Raw genomic sequence first — 23,842 nt, 5'->3', positions numbered from 1 at the left:
CTCACCTTTAGTATCTTTTGTAGAATATGTTTCTTTCAGTGTACTTTCAATGTTTAATTGTCATGTGGTTTACTGTTCATTTTGTTTTTCATCTTCAAAATGATGGTACTGGAAGCATTCTGTATCATTTTCATTACCATCTTTTGATCCTGCCAGGCATTGTCGATTGATTTTCATAAAAACTGTGTGCTTTAATTATTCAATTTTTATTTGTTTTTACATTAAGCTTTGTGAGTTACCTCTTAGTAATAGGATGCTCTGTATGTGTGGTGGTAATGACTTGGAAGCATTGAATGAGATGAATCACCAACCCCACTTTCTAATGCATTTGGCATGATGAAACCGACATGTCTTAGCTCAGTTCCGCAAAAGTGCAGAGAACACACAAATCTGATGAAGTCTAAATTTTCAAATAGCTTCCAACCCATGCATCACCTTCCTGTTTGTCCGTGAACACTGGAACACATGCCTTAGCCTCAGTGTGGGTTAGAAGCTAAAAGCAGCTTTTATAAACATTTTTGATTTCAGTAATTTTTTATTGAAAAAAAAAGTATATTTACATGGAGCATAACATATACATGGGAGGAAGAAGAGAAAAAGAAGGGAAAGAAAGGAGGAAAACGCCCGGGGGGGGGGGGGGGCAGAGGGGGGAGCCGAGTGTCCGTTTCAGCATTTCCGTCTTATTGGCGTTAGTCCAACCGCCAGTCGTTCACGCTCTTCCTTGTCTTTTGATTCCTCCTTCTTCCCATCTTCAATTGATTGTCACTCTTGATCCCCAGCCCGACCGTGGGAAGGAAAGAGAGAGAGAGTGGAGCAGCACAGGATTTTGTGGGGTTTGCACTATCAGGTGGGCTGAGTGCTGGTGGCACCTGTAGGGTTGGTTACCTGGCTGTGTTGCCTACGGGGGTTTATGCGAGGACAGGTAGTTGTCTAGGGACTCCCACATGTTTGACTGTCTATGTGTCTTTGGTGTGTGTTATGCCGTTATGGTGTCCGCCCCTCTCAGGAATGTGACCCAGTTGAACCATGCTCTAGACGTGGCTTTCCCTGTGTCCTTCCAGTTGTTCAGTACTGTTTTGACCGCTGCTGTCAGCAGCAGGTCGATGAGGTCCCTGTCCTCTTTGGCTGTGATTGAAGGGTCCATGAATCCCATTGCTAGGCTGTAAAAGTCCAGTTGTAGAGCGGCCCCTGTGATGTCGTTTATCAGTGTCTCAATTGTGTTAGAGAACTCCTTAACCTTGGTGCAGTGAAAGAGCAGGTGTGCCAGATCCCCCCTTTGTTTGTTGCAGTTCCAGCAGGAATCACTGTCGCGGATTCCTATGGAGGCTAGGCGGGCGGGGGTCCAGTATGCCTTGTGTATCAACCAGAATTTGGTCTGGTCTAGAGTCGCCGTTACCTTTTTCCTTGATGTGGACCTCCATAGATCAGCCTTCTCTTCCTCGCTTAGTACCCTTCCCCCTAGTGTTCCCCAAAAGGTCATGACTTTGTTGTTGAATTTGGTGGATTTGGGGCTCAGGGCTTTGTAAAGGTGTGCTACTTGGTGTCCCAGTTTATAAAGGTTAGTGGCGTATTGCAGGATTGATGGTGTCTGTTCGTTCAGGTCTGCCTTCCTTATTGCTACCTTGATCTTCAGGAAGTTGTACAGTTCTATGCTGTCCAGTTTGTGTTCTTCTTTGAGTGTGTCGGGGTATAGTCTTGTTTGGGGGTGAGCCAATATAGTCCCTGTCTTGCTATGCAAGACAGGGACTATATATATATGGAGAAGTGTGGCTCACTGGTTAGAGGAGGCAGACCTGGAAGCAGAGGTCAGCCCGGGACCAGGGTTCAATTCCCGGCTCGGTGTGGTCTTGAGTCCTAAAAATGTCCATGGACTCGACAATTCTCGCTCCGGTGCCTACTCGATTCACGGGTTCACACTCTGCGACTCTGGGCAATAGCTTGCTTAATCTCCACAACGACCCCTCGTGGCGGGATGCCTGGCTTTCACCTTGCGGATACCCTGCCGGGGCTATCTCACAGGGGAATACCAGGACAGGTTCCCTAAGTAAGCGCTTAGAAACCGCTCGGTGATTTGCTCTTTATAAATTCCTGTACATTTACATTTACATTTATATTTATGCATGCTTTTTGAAATGTTTTGAAGTTTGTAATGTTTAGTCCCCCTAGGTCTTTCGTTAGTCTGAGTTTCTGTAGGCTAAGTCTGGGTTTCTTCCCTTTCCATAGAAAGGTGTTGAGCAGTTTGTCCAATTTTTTGTGAAAGTCCTCTGTGTTAACCAGCGGCAGCATGTTGAGCATGTAGTTCACTATTGGTGTGAGCATCATCTTGACTGTCTCTACCCTCCCCCACCATGTGGTGAATTTGGGAGACCATCCCTCTACTCTTTCCTTTATTTTGCGTAGTATGGCTTGTTCGTTCTGGTCTAGTGTGGACCTAAAGTCCCTCTCAAAAAGGAGGCCTAGGTATTTGATGGTTTTTTTCTGCCATGTCAGCCCGGATGTGCCTAGTACTGTCTTTGTGGTGTGGACGTTTAAGGGTTTGCACTCTGACTTTTCCCTGTTTAATTTGTATCCCGAGACCTGGGCATATTGTTTTAATGTTTCCATCAGGGCCTTGATTGATTTCTCTGGATTTTCGGTGATTATTAGGACGTCGTCCACATAGGCCGCTAGTTTGAAGGTTTCCCCCTCCACTGGTATCCCTGCTATGTCTGTGTTAGTTCTAATCATGTTTAGCAGTGGTTCTATCGCTAGAAGGAACAGGGCTGGGGAGAGCGGGCACCCTTGTCGGGTCCATCGCTCTTGGTAGAGTAGGTCAGATGTCCCACCATCGACTACCACTCGTGCTCTCGGTTCGTTGTAAAGGGCTAGAACCATCTTCCTGTAATTGGGGCCGAGCCCAAATTTCTGCATGCACTGATCTAGAAATGGCCAGGATACTCTGTTGAATGCCTTCTCTGCATCTAGGGCTATCATGACTGCTGCATTGCTGCTTTTGGAGGAGTGGTTTATTATGTGGCACAGCAACCTTGTGTTGTCGTGGGACATGCGGTTTTTAAGATAGCCTACTTGTGAACAGTGTATGAGCTTGGGTAAGTGTGCGTTGAGCCTGGATGCGAGGATCTTAGCGTAGATTTTACAATCTACATTTATAAGTGAGATTGGTCTGTAGTTTTTTGCCTGCTGTGTGTCCTTGCCTTCTTTTGGGATTACTATTATGTTGGCCTCTGCCATTGACGGTGTCATGCGACTATTCTGGACGCAGTTCGTGAAGAACTCCGTCATTGTGGGCTTGAGTAAGTGGAGGTACTGTTTGTAGAACCCGGCCGGGAAGCCATCTGGCCCCGGTGCTTTGTTGTCTTTGAGACTGGCTGTGGCCCTCTCTATCTCGTCCCTTGTGATGTTTAAGTCGAGCGCTTCTCGCTCGATGTCTGTTAGTGTTGGTGTGGATATTCGTTCTAGGAGTTCCTTACCTCCGTTATCTTGTAAGGTGGCGTCCCTCATGTAGAGTTGTTCGTAGAAGTCTTTGAAGACCTTAAGTATCTCCTTCTTCGCGGTCTGGGATTTGTTATTTCTGTCTCTGATGGCTGCTATCGAGTGTTGTTTCTGTTTCCCCTTGAGGTAAGATGCTAGATTTTTCCCTGCTCTGTTTGTGGTGCACAGGTTGATGGCTTTGTACTTGTTTATCCAAGTTCCCGCCCTTTCACTGAGGATTCTGTTCAATTCGTATTTCCGTTTGGTTAGGGTCGTGAGGGTGTTCCTATCCTCGATGTTCGCTATGTGTCCCGTCTCTAAGTGTTTGATTTCTTTTTCCAGTTCTGCAATCTTTTTGTTCCTTTTTCTATTCAGCGTTCCCTTGATGGCGAGTATTGTTCCCCTAACAGTGGCTTTTAGGGCGTCCCAGAGTGAGTTCCTGTCTGTTTCGGGGGTGTAGTTAATTGCAAGGTATTCTCTTATTGCTGTCTCTATCTCTGCCTTCGCTGTCGTGTTGTTAAGCAGGTTGTCGTCGAAACGCCATCTGCGCGCTGGCTTCTCGTTGTGTTTCCCTGATAGGACTAGGCTGATATGTGAGTGATCTGAAATGCTTTGTGTGCCTATCCCAGTGTGGTCTATGAGGTGGGTGTGTGTGTCTGATATGAGGATGTGGTCTGTTCTGCTGTAGGAGTTGTGTGGATTTGAGTAGAATGTGTACTCCCTGGCGTCCGGGTTTTGGAGCCGCCACGGGTCCTTGAGATTTAGTTTGGAGCACAGGTTCCCCAGGATATTGCCCTTTTGTGATGTTTGGCTAGGTCTGTGCGGGTGTCTATCAATGGCTGGGTCTAGGACCTGGTTCATGTCCCCTGCTACTACTAGAAGCTCGCCTAGTGGTAGTGTGTGTAGTTGTTCTCCTACCTTGTCCCAGAAGGGCCTGTCGTCAGTGTTAGGGCCATAGATGTTGGCCACATGTATTGCTTCTTCGCCTCGTGTCAAGCTGGTCACTAGCATTCTACCATCTGTATCTGCCTGCAAGCTCCCCAGTACTAACTTTGATTTCTTGCTAAATATTGTTACCACCCGTTCTTTTTGTTTTGTGCGGGTGATCCCATTACCTCACCTATCCAGCTGGCTTTGAGACGCCCTATGTCTTCTGCTTGTAGCCTAGTTTCTTGCAGTACATATATGTCGCTTTTGAGCTTCCCCAGGTACTCTAAGACTTTCCTTCTCTTCACCGCGCTGTTAAGACCCTTAACGTTCAGGGACACTATCTTGACATCAGTTGCAAGGTGGGTTTGGTTGTTGTGTGTCATTTGCTGTGTCGTGCATCTGGCGGTCTGTCTGGGCTCGTTCTATGTGCCTCACTGTGCCGGGCTCCCCCATATTTCTTGCCTTCATGTGATTGGCTGTTCTCTATCCTGCGCTGACATCTCCTAGGGAAAGGTGTGGATGGGAGATAGATAGAAAGATAGAAGAAAAGAAGCAGAGATACCCCATGTATGTGCTCCCCGCATCCCCGTCCTTCCCCTGTGCCCCCCTACCCTCCCTCCCCCCTCCCCCCCTTACTTGCTGAGTGGGTGTGCGACGACAAAGTTCCTTTGCTCCGCATCGTCCCTGAGGTAGTGTTCGTAGTGTTCGTGGGCTGAGTCAACAGTCTGGCTCACATGTTTCCTGTCTTCTTCCATTCGGGGTCTTGGTGAGCAGTGAGGTAGGATGTTATCATGTTGTCAAGCGGCCGAGTTCTCTTTGCGTCCAAGATTCATGACTGCGTTTGGTCCGTAGTCCCTGAGCAAGACTCCCGGGCGCTTGGCTGAGGTAGATTGCCTTGAGGAAGTGTTGTTGTCCTGTGACTGTGCTCGTGCTCTCATTCAGATTTTCCAGCATCGTCAGGTGATGCACTTCTTTTGCCCGCCCCGGGGCTTTTTGTTTCCATCTCTTCTGTTGGCGGTCCTTGTATGTAGCGTCTCAGCTCTTCCGGGTCTTGGAATACCATTGTCCTCCAGTTGTCAGTGACCTTAAAGCGTGCTGGGCCGGCGAAGCTAAAGCTGATGTTCCTTCTACGTAGTGTGTCTCTTAGGGCTAGAAAGCCCTTCCTGGTTTCTACCGTTGGTTTGGAGTAGTCCTGTGTCAGCACAATCTTGCTACTTGCCCATGTGAGGTTTTGATTCTTCCTGGCGAAGGCGGAAATGGCATCGGTATGGCTCGTTCTTAACGGGTTACAGATTATTGGTCTGGGGCCTTTCCCCGTCACGGGCTTCCCTGCCGGCACTCGATACGCTTTTTGTACTTCGAACTGCCTGTCAAATTTAAGGCCAGTGAGCTTTGGAATCATGTCTTCAAGCATGGCCGCACAGGAACCCGCCTTATCCTCTGTTCCTTCCGGGATGCCTAAGATCCTCACGTTGCCTCTTCTGGTCCGGTCGTCCTGTTCCGCAAGTTGTCTTTGTATGGCTTTAGTGGCCTTTTGGCACTCTGCTGTTGCTTTGGTGTTCTCCTCAGTTGCATCCTCCACGTTGCTTATGTGCCCCTCTGCGGCTTCAATTCGGGTGTTGGTGCTGTGCAAATCAGCTCTTATTGCCGCTAGTTCCAGTTGCATATTGTCTATCAGGAGTTTCGTTTCTTTCGCTACTGCGTTGCCCTCATTGATTTTCCTGAGGATGGTTTCTAAGGTGACTGTCTCGTTTTTCGGCTTTAGTGGCGACTCTGGGATGTCTTTCCTTTGTTTTTTTTGAGTCTGCGGCTAGTTTGCCTTCCTTGCCTGCCATTGTCAAATGCCTCGTCTTGTCAGGACACTGCCTAGTTGACCTTCTTTCTGCGTGGATGTCAAGTTGTTAGTTGGGATCGTTTTTGAAGTCGGAGCGCTTATGTGTGCTCTGTACCTACTCGGCTCTCTTATGTGTCTGGTCCTTGTCTTGGATTTTGCCCCTGCCAGCGCGTGCTTCGTCTCGTTCGCAGCAGAGCCCGGCTGCTTTTTGCCTGTATGCGCTGGGCAGTTAGGTCTCCCTTTGGTTGCGGTTGTTAGCAGTGCTGGGCTGTTCTGCGCATGCGTGTCAGCTGTGTGGTCTTGGGGCGCTTTGTTTTTTTTTGCTTTGTGTTGAGAGCCCTGGCCTGAGTATTGCCCGACGTTTCCCTCCTTTTGTTGATTTCTGTGTTTGCGGCCACGGAATTGTTTGCCATGAGATCACCTCAGCTGGTTGAGGGCGGTTATGGCCTGCAGCTTGCTCAGGGCTATTTGGCTCTGCTAGTTGGCTGGGTCCGCTTGCCCTGCAAGATCGTGCTGCGCTGTCCGCACTGCCGATGCTCACCTCTCGCCTCTCGCCCCTCGTGGGCTGTTGCTCTTAGCCCTATTCCTTTGCTGTGTGCGCCGAATCTGGTGTGCTAGCCTTGCCGGACTGGGGTAGCTTTTTCTTTCTGGGTAACGCCTCGCCTTTGCTCTGGGTGTAGCAGGGCTCTCACAGTTTTCCTCTGCGCCTGCAGCTCCGTTAGTTCGCTTCCGCTTCCTGTTTCTTGTTTTTGTCTAGTGGCTTCCGGTAATGGCTGCGCCCGTGCGAGCAGTTAGTTTCACTTTCGTTGTCGCTTCGGGCGGGGATCGCTACCCGCTGCTTCTGACCACCTTCGGAGCCCGCTTCTTCCTCGGGTGGTTCTTGCTGTATTCCCCCTCTCCCTCGTGCTCCGCCGCTCTGCTCTGCTACTCGCTACTCGCGCTGCATTCGTTTTCCGCTGTGAAGCGCGCTGGTGAGTCTGTGCCTGGGTGAGCGTTTTCCTGGGGGGGCGTGGTCTTGGGTTATTTCTGGGTGCTTTTGCTCACCTCCTTCTCCTTCCTTTGTTGTGTTCGCTCTGGTTGTGGGCTTGCGGGTTGAGATCCCCTTACTTCCCTCTTGGTGCCATCTTGTCTCCAGCTTGTCTCTGCAGCTGAGGGGTGTGTGGAGTTCAGAAATCCCGGTGAATGCGCTTCTTATATCACGCACTATGTGGCTCTTCTTGTAGCCTCACTCTTCCCACGCTTGTTTCTTGTTTCCGATGCAAGATCAGACCTGTTTGCCATTTTAATTTATAGCACAAAGCTACCTGTATCCTGGCTTAAATGCAATTACAAATACAATACAATACATGTTAGACCTTATCCCAAAATGGAGGATGGGTGATGTGTTCCAAAGCCAGGACCTGTCGTTTGTGCCATCAGGAAGTAGAGATTTTGCTCCACATTATATGCATCTGTCCATTGTTGATTGATCAATGTAGAAGTCTACTAAGGCGTGAATTTTCAGACCGGGGAATCAGATCCTGGAGGACTGCACTTGTGGAGTCAATGGACCCAACTAACACAAAGTTGAACATTAGACTAGTGCAGTTTTTGGCTATTTTTAAAAATCTTGTAACAGATTAATATAATATAATGAGTGATCTTGGGGTGAAGGGTCCTGGCACTTGATCATAGGCTGTGTTAATTCTGGTATTTGCTTTTAGGCATAGGTATACGAGCTGGTAAACAGTAAGGTCAAACTGCTGGGTTTCCTTAAACCCCTATCCTGTCATGATAATGTAATTTACTCAACTCAGCATTTTTGTCTTGGAGATTGGTTCCTATAGAAGCACAGTTTTGCACATAGGTACCATATTTGACTGAAAACCATCGTCACCCTAGCTTAGCACCTATTTTCGCTGTTTGAATTTGCACTCAAGCACTTTGACACCTATAGTAGTGTTTGTATGAGAACAATAAATGGCAGTGTTATAAATTCGTTGTTGCTAGGGTCCTCTATAGTGCCTTTTCCCTACTTTGTTTTGTTAAGCCAATAATTGTACTTAATTTGGCACATTTGTCTTGCAGATCGGTCTATATGAAAGTGTAGTCTCATACTTGGGTACTATATTTGACTGAAAACCATTGTTTACTTAGTATAGCCACTACTGCTGCTCAAATCTGCACTTAAGCACTCTTGCACCCATAGTGGTGTTTTTAGGAGAAAGTTAATCGCCAATACTATACATTTTTTTGTTGCCTGATCAAGTAAATTCGAGACTTTTTATTTTTTGTATTGGGACTTTTATTTAATTGAAAGGAAGGGCTAAAGGAAAATGTAAAGGCCCAAAAACATGAGGTATTATGGCTAAAGTAGTCCTATGATGTTATTGTAGTTTTTTTATCGTTTGGTATTGTGTATTGTGCTAGGTTTGTGATTTTAACCCCTTGGCGGCGGCGGTAATTCCGCCGTGGCGCTGGGGGAGGAGAGGGAGCCGCGCGGCGCCGCCATGCTTATGACGGAACCACTCCTTCACGAGCCACGGTTCCGTCACGGCCCTGCCCGCTCAATAAAACTGCTGCGCAGGCGCGGAATTGCTGCAGCGTGGGCGGGGCGGCCGCGCCGTGACGGAACCACTCCATCACCAGCACAGCGCGTCCGTGGCTCGTGACGGAATGGTTCCGTCATGAGCACGGAAGGGGTTAATTGACTAATAAACAATAATACTGGTCGAAATACAAAGGACTGTACATAGGAACAAAAAGATAGGCAAGATCACATCCGGACTTGTACAAGAACGATGGGTCTGCCTTCAAATGAACTATCCAGAGGTGATGTCATCTAAGCATAATAGCAGGGTGTGAAGTCAGTTTTCCAATTTAACAGGATCCAGAGTGGAAAGCAGCGAATTCGTATGCTGGAAGAAGGTGGGGAGAGGTCTGATGGAAAAGAGAGGATATAACGGAGGTAGTGTGGGAGCATGGAGCTGTTTCAGCTTTAGGAGAACATAGAAGGTTAGATTAAAAGGTGACTACTAATATAATCCACATCTAAGGGTCTCCAGGCACTGGGGGCCGTTGGGAAGATTAGGCAAGCTATTGCCCAGAGTCACATGGTGCTGGGCTAATCTGCCACCAGCACCGGGGATCGAACTGTAATCCCAGATTCCAGCGTCAGTCGCCCTAGCCGCGGCGCCACACCTCTCCCACTGCTAAGCAGTACCTGTTACCAGTTTCAATTAAAGACCGTGTGCAAAGCAGTCCGACAAAGGCCTTGCTTTGGTAATTCCAGGTTTTAAGAGCACGTATGGATTGGGCCAATGTTGCTGTTTTTTTACGCTTAGCGTCTCATAGTTTCCATGTTGCACAGATGACAAGTAGCTCCATAGCATATTGGGATTATTGAGATGTACCTGAAGACTCAGCGCACAGTAGTCTATGTCCAAAGCAGGCTGCTTTAACGATGGGAGATCAAATATGAGGAGCTGGGAACAGAGTAAAATAGACAATATGAACTTGAAGTGGCAGCAGCATAGAAGACCTTGTTGGGTAGAAGGCAGACCTTGTATAACACAAAGAGAAGAAGATTTTCATAGCTCCACCAGGCATTCCTTGGAGACCATGTTGATATTCTTGGTCAACTCACTGGCGTGACATTGTGTTTTGAAGTTTCTCTCCAGGATTTAGCATCTTCACTATTAAGCTGAATCATAGTGGAGAGGACAAGGAGGTTGGAGGTGGTGGAGAAAGTTAACATAAATTCAGTTGTTTGTGATTTCTGCTTTAATTGGTGCTCTTCCATCCGTTTCTGCAACTTCATCATGGTTTGTGAGAACCGAAGCATGTCTCACTCAGATGAGACAGGAAATGCTCCAGACTTCAGGATAATCACCGAAGGGCTGCAGACCAGTCCCCGAGGGGCTGTCATTCCAACTTGGTCTCAACTTGCCTTGGTTTTGCTAAACCATTTACAGGTTATCTTGTTACATGGAGCCACGGTAGATCTGTGCACTGAAGTCAGAACTAAAGAAGGAATATGTTGCTTGCTCATTGGCTTGCAATTTAATATGAAACATTATTTTTATGGAAAAAAGTGGAAAGATATTTGCAAAACATAAACATTCCTGACTACAAACAAAAGTGACCTACCAGCATATCGTAAAGTCTTGCATAAGAATGTAGGGCTATGAGGATCTCACATGGTGAAATATGTTAGGTATATGCAGACTTTTAAGGGGGATGCTTGGGAGGGTTTTATACAAAGAACTATAGCAGGCACTCTTACGTTGTTAATGGTGGGCGTAAAAGAAATTATAGAGCGTTCAGTCTGACGAGGAAGCGGAGCAAAGTCCCTCCTGAGTTAGTGTACCATTATTCATTGGATATATATCTATACTACTATTATAAAGTAAGAACTGGGAACCTTTGAGGCGGGTAAACTCGGGAACCACAGCGCCAATCCAAACACCCAATACATCATTGGAATTGGCAGGGTCTGCAGAGTGACATAGGCTATATACCCCCCAAAAATATACGTTCTTTAAAAAATATACCTTACAAAAAAAAGTAGTCCCTTGGAAGTAGCACCGGCCGTGTACACGAACGTGCTGACATCATCAGGAGCGCGAGGAGTACAGCCGTGGCAGGAACAGCTGCAAGGTCAGGCAGAGCTAAATCCCCTTCTTAACACCTCCAAAGGGGGCACAGGCCTCTAAGTCAGGGGGATTTAAGAGCATCCTCCCCCTGGTCGAATGCCAGCAACCTGCTCTGAGCGCCACGCGGTAGGGCAGATCAATGCACCCTGCAGGACTGAAGGAACGGTGAGCACAGAATAAAGTGCAGCAGAATGGATCTTACTGGTTCCTCTCGGAGAAACAGCCTGGGTTTGCACTAGATGCAAAGAAGTTAATGTGATTATTTTAATTGTTTGTTTATATAGCCTTACATGCACAAAATAGCTGTTTGGGAGCTACGCTACTTAGAAAACACACTGACAGACCACGAGGGTTGAAACTGGACTGCAGCGGTAGGATCGGAGCAAAAGATCAAACGTAGTGGTCTCAGTCTGGTCGCACTATACGAAATCAAAATCATATATTTGCCGAAATATCGCCAACTTGCCAGCTCAATTGACAGTGAACAGAAAGGTTTTCTAAAATTGCACCCATTTTGAAGAAGATCCGTATTAGGCCAGCAGAGGGCGCGGTTGAGCTTTGTAACCAATATTGAGCACGAAAGGCAAATGTTACAATCTATGGGGCAGATTTGCAAGCCCCTTGCTCCACATTTATGCCGCCTTGCGTGACGCAGCAGCAGCGTAAACGGGGCGCATCCCTGCGAGGCATTTACAACGTGACGCATCTAGGGAGATGCGTCACGTTATAAAGCCCAGCGCCACAATGGGGGTGTTCCCACGCAGGGTGGGCGTTCCGGCGCCTGTGCGCTTCGCAAAATTGCCTGCGTGAAATCTACAAGATTTCACGCAGGCACTTCCCCGACGCTGCTACGTAAATTCTTTACGCCTGCTTGAAGCAGGCGTAAGGATTGACGCAGCATGTTAAGTATTGGGCGGCCCTGAGCATTGCTGGAGTTGCGTCGCGCTTGCGACACGACTCCAGCGATGCGCCGCCCTGACGTCACGAGATGCGTCACGCATCTTCCTACCCTTGCGCTCCGGCGCGCCACATTGCCATGACGCAAGGGTAGTTTTGCGTGACACATTTGTTCTGGTGAATCTCTGCTGATATGCTGAGATGCGCCAGAACTCGTAAATATGCGCCTATATCTATATCTATCTATATCTATCTATCTATACTACTATTATAAAGTAAGAACTGGGAACCTTTGAGGCGGGTAAACTCAGGAACCACAGCGCCAATCCAAACACCCAATACATCATTGGAATTGGCAGGGTCTGCCGAGTGACATAGGCTATATACCCCTCAAAAATATACGTTCTTTAAAAAATATACCTTACAAAAAAAAGTAGTCCCTTGGAAGTAGCGCCGGCCGTGTGCGTGAACGTGCTGACATCATCAGGAGCACGAGGAGTACAGCCGTGGGGAGGAAAAGTAAAGACGGCGTGGAACCGAAATCCGGTTCACTGAAATGTGTGGAGTCGTGGGGAGGAAAACTAATGCGGCGTTCGGCGGGAGGAGCATGGAAGACAGCGGCGGCGACAGTGGGAACGTGAGGTAAGGGACTTCCTGGAGCGCGGAAAGAAGCACACAATTTGTTAAATTTACATAATTCCTCACTTTGCACCTAGCGGCGGCGACAGTGGGGACGCGAGGTAAGGGACTTCCTGGAGCGCGGAAAGGAGCAGACAAGAATGGTGATAAAAAATGCCAATGCCTCCGATACCCTCTTCCGGTGCAGTGCAACCGTTGCAACTCTCGAGTTGGGAGCTGTTTCCTTTCCTATGGGCCCGGATACAGAAAAAAGTCTACATAATGGAAGGACGGTCACTGAAGCCGTTCCTGTTTTTGGCTGGTGTTCACTCATAGCAACGCGGCCTGGCAGCACATTCAAAGACGCAATGCCGTGTAGCGTGGTGATTGTTTCCAGGCAGCAAATGGGCTCCATGAAAAGCAAGACAGAGGCGCGAAGCTGCGTTATTCAAGGTGGTCCTGTCCCCGCTGCTTAGTTTGTTATGGCATAATTTGGTGGCAGGCACAATTGATGCACGAAATAAAAACTGTGACGGGTGTCAGTATTGCAGGGGGCCCTGAAGCAGCCTTAACGTCGGGGCGGGCGGGGGCCCAGAAGCAGCCTTTTGCTCCCGGACAACGTCGGGACGGGTTGCTAGTATATATATATATATATATATATATATATATATATATATATATATATATATATATACACACAAACACACACATACATACACACATATATATATATGTCCAAGAATAGTCTCCTTCCCTGGTCAACACCTGGCATGGAACGAGCACAGACCACACGATTCTTGTTAAATACCGCTTTGTTTTATTTTAGGCATCTATCACAAACAAACGGCAGCCATTACGCGTTTCATCCCTCCTGGGGACTTGATCACATGACGCAATTCTACCAATGGCGGTACTTTAAATAGGTTACACTTTTTTTCTCTTTTTTTGATTTTAACAATCATTTTGATTGGACGAATATACTACAAGTGATTACTGTGCAAATTAGTGCTGTGCATTACCCTTAAAATCCATTGTTTAAAATACACATGGACTTCCATTATATCTATATAAATACTGTTAGTTAATTAGCAAAAAGTAGAACTTGATTTTCTAAATTTTCAAGTATGGTGTGTATTTGTTTCTTACAATTCATTGGTATGTGTTTGTGTTATCCACCTATGAATGCACCACATGAATTCATGGTGAAATATGTTTAGTATATGTGCAGACTTTTAAGGGGGATGCTTGGGAGGGTTTTATACAAAGAACTAGAGAAGGCACTCTTGAGTTGTTAATGGTGGGCGTAAAAGAAATTATAGAGCGTTCAGTCTGACGAGGAAGCGGAGCAAAGTCCCTCCTGAGTTAGTGTACCATTATTCATTGGATATATATATATATATATATATATATATATATATATATATATATATATATATATATATATCGTGAACTCCGTATCACTCCAGCACACGCTGCTTTTCCAGCCAGCAAAACAGGACATCGGACACGGGCCTCGAGGTACTTCAAACTTTATTCAAGCAGAAAGTGTCACAGACGTTTCGGCTCAACGGAGCCTTGTTCACATATATATGCACACACACACACACACATACATACACATATATTTATATATATGTATACACAAACATATATAATATATCCATATGCTTGACAGCCCTGACTCTTTGACGCAGCAAATACTGCGCGTTACAATGGACCCACTCCACCTCCAGCAGTCATTCGGATGCTTCTCAGCTTGACAGTTGTTGGTTCATGTGCAGGGCTGGCACTTACCTAAGGCGTGTTCTCTGGGGAGCACCTGAAGAGCTGAGTTAGTCCCAGGAATCAACTGTTTAGTAACGTTCCTGTGGGTAGAAGAAATAAACATCATTGATGGATGTCTTTGAACATCTTGGGGGAAATAGTGACCGATAATCAAAGAGGCATAATAGTGAAGGGTGTTCATGTGTCCTGTTGTGTTGTGGCAGGGGTTCAATGCTGTTGGGACCTGCAGCAATGTATAACTATATTGATAATGGTGTAACTGGGAAAGCTGGGAGAAAGGGCCCTGAACATGTGCCCTTTCCATACCTTGAAAAGGTAAGTGATGGTACATCTTCGCTATACACACCTCACAGTTGAGAGAATTTTAGGAGAGCATAAATAGACTTGCAATGAGAGCCCCTTGGATGGCTTTGGAAATCTGTGCAACCCTGCTCTTGACTGTTTTGTAGACCACCTGTAGTTTTTGGTCTAGGGAGCTCAACAGCCATGCAAAGGCCACTGGTGGTGCACCTTCTTTCTGAGACAGGTCCCTGTTGTCTCAAACAACCCAGACTATGTGATGTGACTCTAGCATAGGAAGACAAATGTGTTGGACATCCTGGATACCATGCCTGAAAGGTGTACAGGGTGGGCAGGGATGTTTCTACATATTTCACTTTGTCCCAGATTAACTCTCCCCTGCCTAGGTAAAATGCACCCATTACCCAGTTTTTTGCTGCGGCCATCTCCTACACACCCAGAAAGGTGTAGGTCTGTGCTCTTACTCCTTTGACATGGGAAGTGGCACTTTTCCTGAGACTGATCATTCCTTCATTTTTTTTATCGTTTTTAAAATTGAACTGTTTCAAACTAATAAGCCTATCTGCGCCATTTCAGAACTGTTACATTTTAAGAGTTACAATTTCAACGGTGATATGTTCAGAACTGGTCTGACTGTGCAATCTGGCAAGCGCATCAAGTCCTCCAGGAAAGGCCACTGGGCCTCAAGGGCTCGCGCATGGAACACATTCTCCTGGTTGCAGTGTGATGTGTTCCACTCCTGCCTTAGCCTCTCGCAGTCCTCCAATCACAAGTCACTCCCCGCGACCTCATGCTTGCTATCAGGGGGTCTGCCTGAGGGAGTTTCTGCCGTTCAAATCCGCTTCCTGGCCTTCTGGTATTCCCACATACTAGCTTCCAGCCTTTTGGGCATGATTATGCAATTCATATTCATTTTCAATCCATGTCCAGTTTTGTGGAGGCGAGTCTTCTTTTGCTAAAATCTCCTATACATAGAATTCTCTGCTCCCTGCTTATTCTCCACCCGTGCAGGCCAAGGGTGGTTGGAGGAATGCAGCACACCTGTGGCTGTCTGGTGCTATCCTGCTCACACCTGAGGCATGTGACCATAGTCAGCTCTAATAGGCCACAGTTTCTTTCAGTCCAGCGTTGGTCATTGTAGCAGCGACCCCTTGTTGTCTGAGTTCCTGAGCTTTTGTTAGTACTTGTTTCCAGACGCTTCCTGAGCTTATTCTTGTTTCTTGGACTAGTGCTGCCTGCAGTGCTACCTCGATTCCAGAGCCAGGACTGTCTTAGTGCATCATTGATCCTTGAACATTCTTTCTGGCCACAATATGAGTGACTGTTCTGAAGGACTGCAGATGGCAACATTCACCCTGAAACTAACAAAGAGCAGCATTTCCTTTTATTCCAACCTTCTAATATGTGTCCTTTTAAATCTACGGGTTCCAAACATGAGGTGCCAATTAATGCTAATCCAAGCTCCCAAGTCGATGATGATGGGTTAAAGCAAAAAGTACATTACAGTTAAACAGACCAATAGTCGGGAAGAGCTGAACCAGAACCTTTCTATGCATTAATATTTATGATTATGTTTTAATAAATAAAGCAAGTGAAATAGCTGAAGCTATATCTAGACAGGACCTACAACTGAATGCTGTCCTGGGCCCAAAAATAAAAAATGTGGCACAATTGTTAATCAGTGCTTATCACTTGTTTTAATTACTACCGGGTCTGAGACCCAGAAGGACCCACCCCACTAAAGCCCTGCCATTCTGCAAATTCGATTCCTGTATACATTTTAAAATCAGAAAAAGTCTGGAGTGGTTGGAGGTTACTTGCGCATAGAGTTGAAAAACGTGATACCTATGAACATGATTATTCATCAGCTAGGGTAACTTAACTCCCGTGGCATGGTGTGCCCGGGACCAACATCTGGGCATACCCTTTTCACTTAGGGCTACAAATGCAATAACAACAGTAGGTAGGTAGGTGCCCCATCAGAAACAGTATGTTCAAATGCCTGGCTCCAATGAAGTCTGTCCATGCTTAGAGAAAGGCTGTCAATGCACAACCATACACCTTACTTAGTCAACATGTTCCTGCTACTAGAAGTCCTAGGTCTCTGGCAGTGATTAATGAACTACAGCACATTATAAGGTTACTACAACTGTTGACATCTTTTTAAATGTACTATGTTAATTACCAATGCCACTAAATATAACTTTATGTACATCAAACCATATCTAACACCATTGTACCCTGTTTGTTAAAATGCCAAACACTCTGATCCAAAATACTCATCTGACACAAGTGTACATTTACATGACCAGGCAAACATATAATTCTATCACACTACAACTAACATGTTTATAATTCTTTTACTTGAGTCTATGTATGCCATCATTCTACACAGAAGTTGTTGGTCTTAAAAACATAACTATTATGAGGCTACCCTTGCTCCATGTTTACCCACTCATCTCACACTCCACAAAAAATAGTTCAAGCTTGTACCCCAAATTGAAATTACCAAGACTCACCCACTCATATGTTACTTCTTTAATTATTGCACATGTTATCAAGGGAATAATTCACAACCACATATCAGTAATTCTACCCAGATAGGCAACCTAGATGTATGCACACATTGGGCCCTATCCACATACTGCATTTTCTATTACTTTCAGTAGTACTACTCACATACTACAAAGTACTATTGACTAACCTAGGAGGGATTCAATACCCAACTGTATGTTTGCAAGTTCAAACTTTTGTCATGGTTTCAAAAAGGAAAGATTTTAGCAACATAGTGGGGAGATCATAACACCCTATGTTCCTCTCTGCTCTTAACGATTAAAGGACTTGTTTGCAATAGTAATTTGATATCCATTACACAACATTCTTCGGATGGCCTGAGATTGGCGGATAATCATTATCACAGGATTACAGAGATCATTAGCGATTCAATGCTCAGCCAATTCATCCAAGCAATGGGGATCCTAGATGGTTGGATGAGATCTGCTCAAAGGCTAATTGATAGCCTTAAACGCACGGCCCAGAGTTAGGATTGAGATTTTCCTGGCCTGCAGAGGGTATAAACTTGCCCCTTTAAAGAGGAAGAGGGAACTCCACAAATGGGACAGGGAGTTACTAGAAAATGCAGCACTCAAGAATGACACTAAGTCCTTTTGGGATTTAGTGAAATCAAGTCAATCCAGAACCTCTCCTTCTAATTTCCCTCTGCAAAATAACATTGTGGATTCAGATTAGGTCACTCATTTACTCTTTTGTAGAAGATTCTAGTGCACTAAATGAATTAGGAAACAGATTACAGAGCTCCCCACCTCTGATATTAGCATTACACAAAGTAGACTTGGACATCCATCATAGTAAGGGAGGGAAAGCACCAGGCCCAGATGAAATGAAATGAAATGAAAAATTATATTTGTATAGCGCGTAAACTACCCGGAGGCCTTGCAGCGCTTTTGACTGATTACTGTGGCGAGCTACAGGATGGATTAACACGCTTTTGCGAACAGGTGAGTTTTCAAGGCTTTTCTGAATGCCATCCAGTTGTTATTCTCTCTAAGAGCTAAAGGGAGAGAATTCCAAAGCCTCGCGGCGGTGTGGGAGAAAGAGCGGCCACCCCACCGGGCTTTGTTGATTTTAGTAGTGGTTGCTAGATGCAATGACCCAGAGCGGAGGGCTCTGGACGGGGCGTAGGGCACAACTAGGGGAAACAGGATGGCAGGGCCTGTTCGATGGAAGGATTTGTGCACAATGCACATGGCCTTGAACTGTGCTCTGGCAGCCACTGGGAGCCAATGAAGATCTTTTAGGGCTTTCTTGGCTGACTGCCAGGGGGAATGTTGAACAGTAATCGAGCAGCACAGTTTTGCGTGACTTGGAGCCTGTTGGTCACTGCTGCTCCTAGATATAAAGCATTTCCATAATCCAGGCAGGAGAGTATCAGGGCCTGACCCATGATTCTCCTAGCCTGGAATGAAAGCAGAGGGAGCACTTTGCGGAGCATTTTCATTAGCCCGACACGCGTGGAGGCTGTTTTGGTGGCTTGGACCGAAAAGTCTAGCGCTTTATCAAGCCAAATACCAAGGCTCTTTATCTGAGGTTTGGGGGGGGGGGAGGGACGCCGAGACATGTGGGCCAGATGGAGGCCAGAGTGGTCGGAGGAGGATTACCCAGTACCATATTCTCCTTCTTCTCTCCGTTAAGTTTGAGACAGGAGAGTTGCATCCACTTAGCAACAGCCTCTAGACAGGAGCCCAGGGTGTTGGACGATCCCTCCGTGTGGTCAAGAGAGACCACCAATTGGGTATCGTCCGCGTAGGTGACAATTCGCACACCGAAGGGATGGGCTATCTCTGCTAGAGGTTGCATGTAGGTATTAAAAAGTTTGGAGCCCTGAGGAACCCCACAGCTAAGAGGATGCTTGGGGGAGACTACCTCGCCCTCAAACACCTCGAGGAATCGCTTATCCAGGAAGGAGGTCAGCCATTCCAGGGCCGCACCCGACACACCCATACCTCTCAAACGATGTAATAATGTGCCATGGTTAACCGTGTCGAACGCGGCACTGAGATCGAGTAGTATGATGGCTGCTTTTCCTCCCTGGTCCAGCACAGCTCTAGTTTCTTCCGTCACTGGTAAGAGGGCAGTTTCGGTTCCGTGCTGAGGGCGGAACCCCATCTGGGAGGCACATAGCAGATTATAGGATTCAAAATAATCTACTAAAATGTTGTTGACGTGCTTCCCAAGTAGTTTGCTCATCCAAGGAAGTAAGGAAATTGGGCGAAAGTTGGCCAAGTTGTTCTGGTCCTGGGTAGGCTTTTTTAGTAGGGCCCTGACCATTGCACACTTCCATGGGGCTGGGATGGAGTTAGAGGTGATGGAGGCGTTAAGGACATCCAGGATGACCGGGCGAATGGCATCAATGACCTTGATAAGAGTCTGTGGAGGTGCTGGGTCATTAGGAGATCCCGAGGTGACTTTGGGGATCATTTTGTCTAATGTGATGGAATCTAGGAGGGGGAATTTGTCCAGCGAGCAGGGAACAGGAAGGTCAGGCTCTATTGTGATGGTGGATTCCTTGTCGTCACTACCAGTGGTGAATGAGGAATAAATGGTCTGGATCTTCTGGGAGAAGAAGGTGGTCAGGTTGTTACAACGGGTTTGTGCGCCATCAGATGACAGACGCTCAGGGGGGGGGGATTAGAGATTTGGCTATTTCAAAAATGTATTTAGGGGAATTTGCAGCTAGGTTGATTTTGGATTCATAAAATTGGGCCTGTGTAGATTTTATTTCATTTTTGTAGAGCTTTATTGCGGCTCTATACTCAGCTTTCTTCGGTTGTGAGTATTCATGTCTCCATGCTCTCTCTAGTTTGCGGCAAGATTGCTTCATAATTCTGAGGGCGGGGGAGTACCAGGGGGCGACTTTGGACCTTTTTATCGAGTGCAGGGATTCCTTCGGGAGGACTTGATCAAGGGTACTAGAAATCCAGTTGTTAAAGTTGACAGTGGCTATGTTGGGATTAGTCTCCTTCGGAGGTGGACGTTTGGTGAGAGCCAGTGTCCACTTGGGGAGCGGGAGCGAGACCCATTTTCTTCCCCAGTGTTTGTTGTGTTTTTGTAGAATGGGGGGAGTGCTTGTGGACCATGTGAAGGGTATTAAAAAGTGATCGGTCCAAGGCAGTGGTATGGGTACCTCGACAATTAGGTTATCTAGATTACTATAGATATGATCTAGGAGATGTCCCTTGGTGTGCGTCAAGTGGAAACCTTTCTGGAGCAGGTTGATAGCCTGGAGGTTTGATCAAAAACTGTTGGCTGCTGAATCAAGCCGGTCGTCTAGATGCAGATTCAGGTCACCCAGCAAGCTAATAAATGACCAAATCTCACGCACACACCCAATTGAATTCAAAACACTAAGTAGTGAGATTTAACAGATCACATATAACAGTCTTTAAGGAATGATATCCACTTCTTCTTGTTAGAGCATTAATTTCATTTTATTGCTCAAGTTGTACCATGCCAGCCGACACGTGTTACATCAGAGTACAAGTCACTCTGACTCTTCAGGGCTTACTCTTTGTGATGGCGTGTGTTGTGGTTCCGCTTAACCGGTGATAATTCCAACCCGGTAAGGGTATCTTTGACTTTATAATGGAGGTGTAAAAGTCTCCTGCACCTTCTTAAAGAAAAAACAATGTTGATCGAGTTTGAACGCCAAATCTTATTTTTAAACGGTAGGCGGGCACATCTGTGTTCTAAAAAATTCCACACTATTGTGAATTTTGCCGATATTAAAGTCCACAATATCCCTGCTAATAGTAGCTGACAAAGTGAACACTGTTGAAATCGCCATCAGACTGAGACGCCGGACTCGCGGCAGAAAAAACGAAAGGTCCTGCGTAAACCGAACAGGATCCAATACTTTGTCAGCTACTATTAGCAGGGATATTGTGGACTTTAATATCGGCAAAATTCACAATAGTGTGGAATTTTTAGAACACAGATGTGCCCGGCTACCGTTTAAAAATAAGATTTGGCGTTCAAACTCGATCAACATTGTTTTTTCTTTAAGAAGGTGCAGGAGACTTTTACACCTCCATTATAAAGTCAAAGATACCCTTACCGGGTTGGAATTATCACCGGTTAAGCGGAACCACAACACACGCCATCACAAAGAGTAAGCCCTGAAGAGTCAGAGTGACTTGTACTCTGATGAAACACGTGTCGGCTGGCGTGGTACAACTTGAGCAATAAAATGAAATTAATGCTCTAACAAGGAGAAGTGGATATCATTCCTTAAAGACTGTTATATGTGATCTGTTAAATCTCACTACTTAGTGTTTTGAATTCAATTGGGTGTGTGCGTGGGATTTGGTCATTTATTTGCTCAAAGTGTTGTAAACCCACACCTTTTTCGGAGGGGTTAAGAGGGTCCCCCCTCCCCTATAGCACCACAATCTGTAACAGGAGCAGCCAGACAGGCAGTCAGCAACAAAGCAGAGCGCAAGTATTCCCTGTAGGTTTAGAAACCCTTGTCTTTGGATAACCACCCAGCAAGGTAATATTTGCCGAGGTGAGCACTAGGTTGGCGGCTATATCCGTCATATTAGTGACGAAATTACTAAGGGTACCAGGTGGTCGATAAACTAAAATCCCAGAAAAGGTGGTGGTAGGGGAGAATTCGAGAGTGAAATGTAAGCTCTCGCAGGCTGACGTGGTGGAGGGAGTGATGCAACATCTATAGTTGTCTCTGTAAATGATGGCCAACCCTCCACCTCTGCCTGTCTGGCGATCCAGTCGCTTAAGAGTGTAGCCTTGGGGAGTGACCCATACTGTTGCAGGATCAGTTTCTAACTGAAGCCATGTCTCTGTTAGAAAGAGGGCTTCAGGATTGAGCTCCTCTATCAGTATGGCCAGTTCGGTATAGTGCTTCGGCAGAGACCGGCAGTTGAGAAGGAACATCCTCCACTTATGCATAGGGGAGTGTTTCCCTATAATAGGGGTGGACATACGCCAGTCACATGTTTTACATCGGGCCATCGTATTCATAAGGGGGACCGAATGTAGGCATAGTGAATTGGGAGTAGGTCGTAGAGCATGCAGGGAGGAGGCGCTATATGAGAGGCGGGTTCCTACTATAGTGCCGGCAAGGGCCGAGAGCTGAGAGCATCTGGACGCGGACTGGCGCAGACTGGCTTCTCTTAGGCGCCTCTTCGGCGCATCTATGGCGCTCCCGCTGCGCGTCACCGCTGCGCGAGTGGGCAGGAGAATAAGTAGATTGGGGGAGAGGGGATACTAGAGCGTCACCCTACGAAGATGGCCGCCCGGCGTGGAACAACCAGGAAGTAAAGACGCTATTCCTCCCTCCACAACAAACAGCATGAATTGCTGGGGTGGACCGGGGAGTCAGCGTGAAATGTGGTGAGAGTAACAAACAATTTTAAAACAGCAAAGTTAAAAACACTTGCAGCACTGTAGTTTACACCCAAGCACAGGCGCAACAATGTTAGTAATCAATCAGTTCGTGCGCGTAGGCGCTGAGCTCTTATGTAGTCCGGGGGAGAGGGGAGACTAGAGCGTCACCCTACGAAGATGGCCACCCGGCGTGGAACAACCAGGAAGTAAAGACGCTATTCCTCCCTCCACAACAAACAGCATGAATTGCTGCGGTGGACCGGGGAGTCAGCGTGCAATGTGGTGAGAGTAACAAACAATTTTAAAACAGCAAAGTTAAAAACACTTGCAGCACTGTAGTTTGCACCCAAGCGCTGGCGCAACGATGTTAGTAATAAATCAGTTCGAGCGCGTAGGCGCTGAGCTCTTATGTAGTCCGGGGGAGTGGGGAGACTAGAGCGTCACCCTACGAAGATGGCCGCCCGGCGTGGACCAACCAGGAAGTAAAGACGCTATTCCTCCCTCCGCAACAAACAGCATGAATTGCTGCGGTGGACCGGGGAGTCAGCGTGCAATGTGGTGAGAGTAACAAACAATTTTAAAACAGCAAAGTTAAAAACACTTGCAGCACTGTAGTTTACACCCAAGCGCCGGCGCAACGATGTTAGTAATCAATCAGTTCGTGCGCGTAGGCGCTGAGCTCTTATGTAGTCCGCGGGAGAGGGGAGACTAGAGCGTCACCCTACGAAGATGGCCACCCGGCGTGGAACAACCAGTAAGTAAAGACGCTATTCCTCCCTCCGCAACAAACAGCATGAATTGCTGCGGTGGACCGGGGAGTCAGCGTGCAATGTGGTGAGAGTAACAAACAATTTTAAAACAGCAAAGTTAAAAACACTTGCAGCACTGTAGTTTACACCCAAGCGCCGGCGCAACGATGTTAATAATCAATCAGTTCGTGCGCGTAGGCGCTGAGCTCTTATGTAGTCCGGGGGAGAGGGGAGACTAGAGCGTCACCCTACGAAGATGGCCACCCGGCGTGGAACAACCAGGAAGTAAAGACGCTATTCCTCCCTCCGCAACAAACAGCATGAATTGCTGCGGTGGACCGGGGAGTCAGCGTGCAATGTGGTGAGAGTAACAAACAATTTTAAAACAGCAAAGTTAAAAACACTTACAGCACTGTAGTTTACACCCAAGCGCTGGCGCAACGATGTTAGTAATCAATCAGTTCGTGAGCGTAGGCGCTGAGCTCTTATGTAGTCCGGGGGAGAGGGGAGACTAGAGCGTCACCCTACGAAGATGGCCGCCCGGCGTGGAACAACGATGTTAGTAATCAATCAGATGGGGTACCTTTGGATAAATTGTGGGGCCCCCTTATTACTAACAATTTCATTGCTCCCAATTCTTTTCAAGCTCACGGAAGCAGCAGTAAACAAACAATTGACTAGGTATCTGGAAGAAAACG

The 23,842-nt window shown here is 46.7% G+C and overlaps 1 protein-coding gene across 1 annotated transcript in view; it reads right to left on the bottom strand.

Annotated features, from left to right (window-relative positions):
- Window positions 1–23,842, bottom strand: part of LOC147740902 (NXPE family member 3-like) — a 198,204-nt gene that overhangs the window by 7,860 nt on the left and 166,502 nt on the right. Inside the window, exon 3 of the mRNA XM_086936006.1 lies at window positions 14,179–14,249. Coding sequence (XP_086792132.1) covers window positions 14,179–14,249 — 71 coding nt within the window. The remainder of the gene's footprint in view (window positions 1–14,178; window positions 14,250–23,842) is intronic.

This window comes from Lissotriton vulgaris, chromosome 1_1, assembly GCF_964263255.1.
Source record: "Lissotriton vulgaris chromosome 1_1, aLisVul1.2, whole genome shotgun sequence".
Taxonomy (NCBI): Eukaryota; Metazoa; Chordata; class Amphibia; order Caudata; family Salamandridae; genus Lissotriton; species Lissotriton vulgaris.
This window is presented reverse-complemented; position numbering and strand designations above follow the sequence as displayed.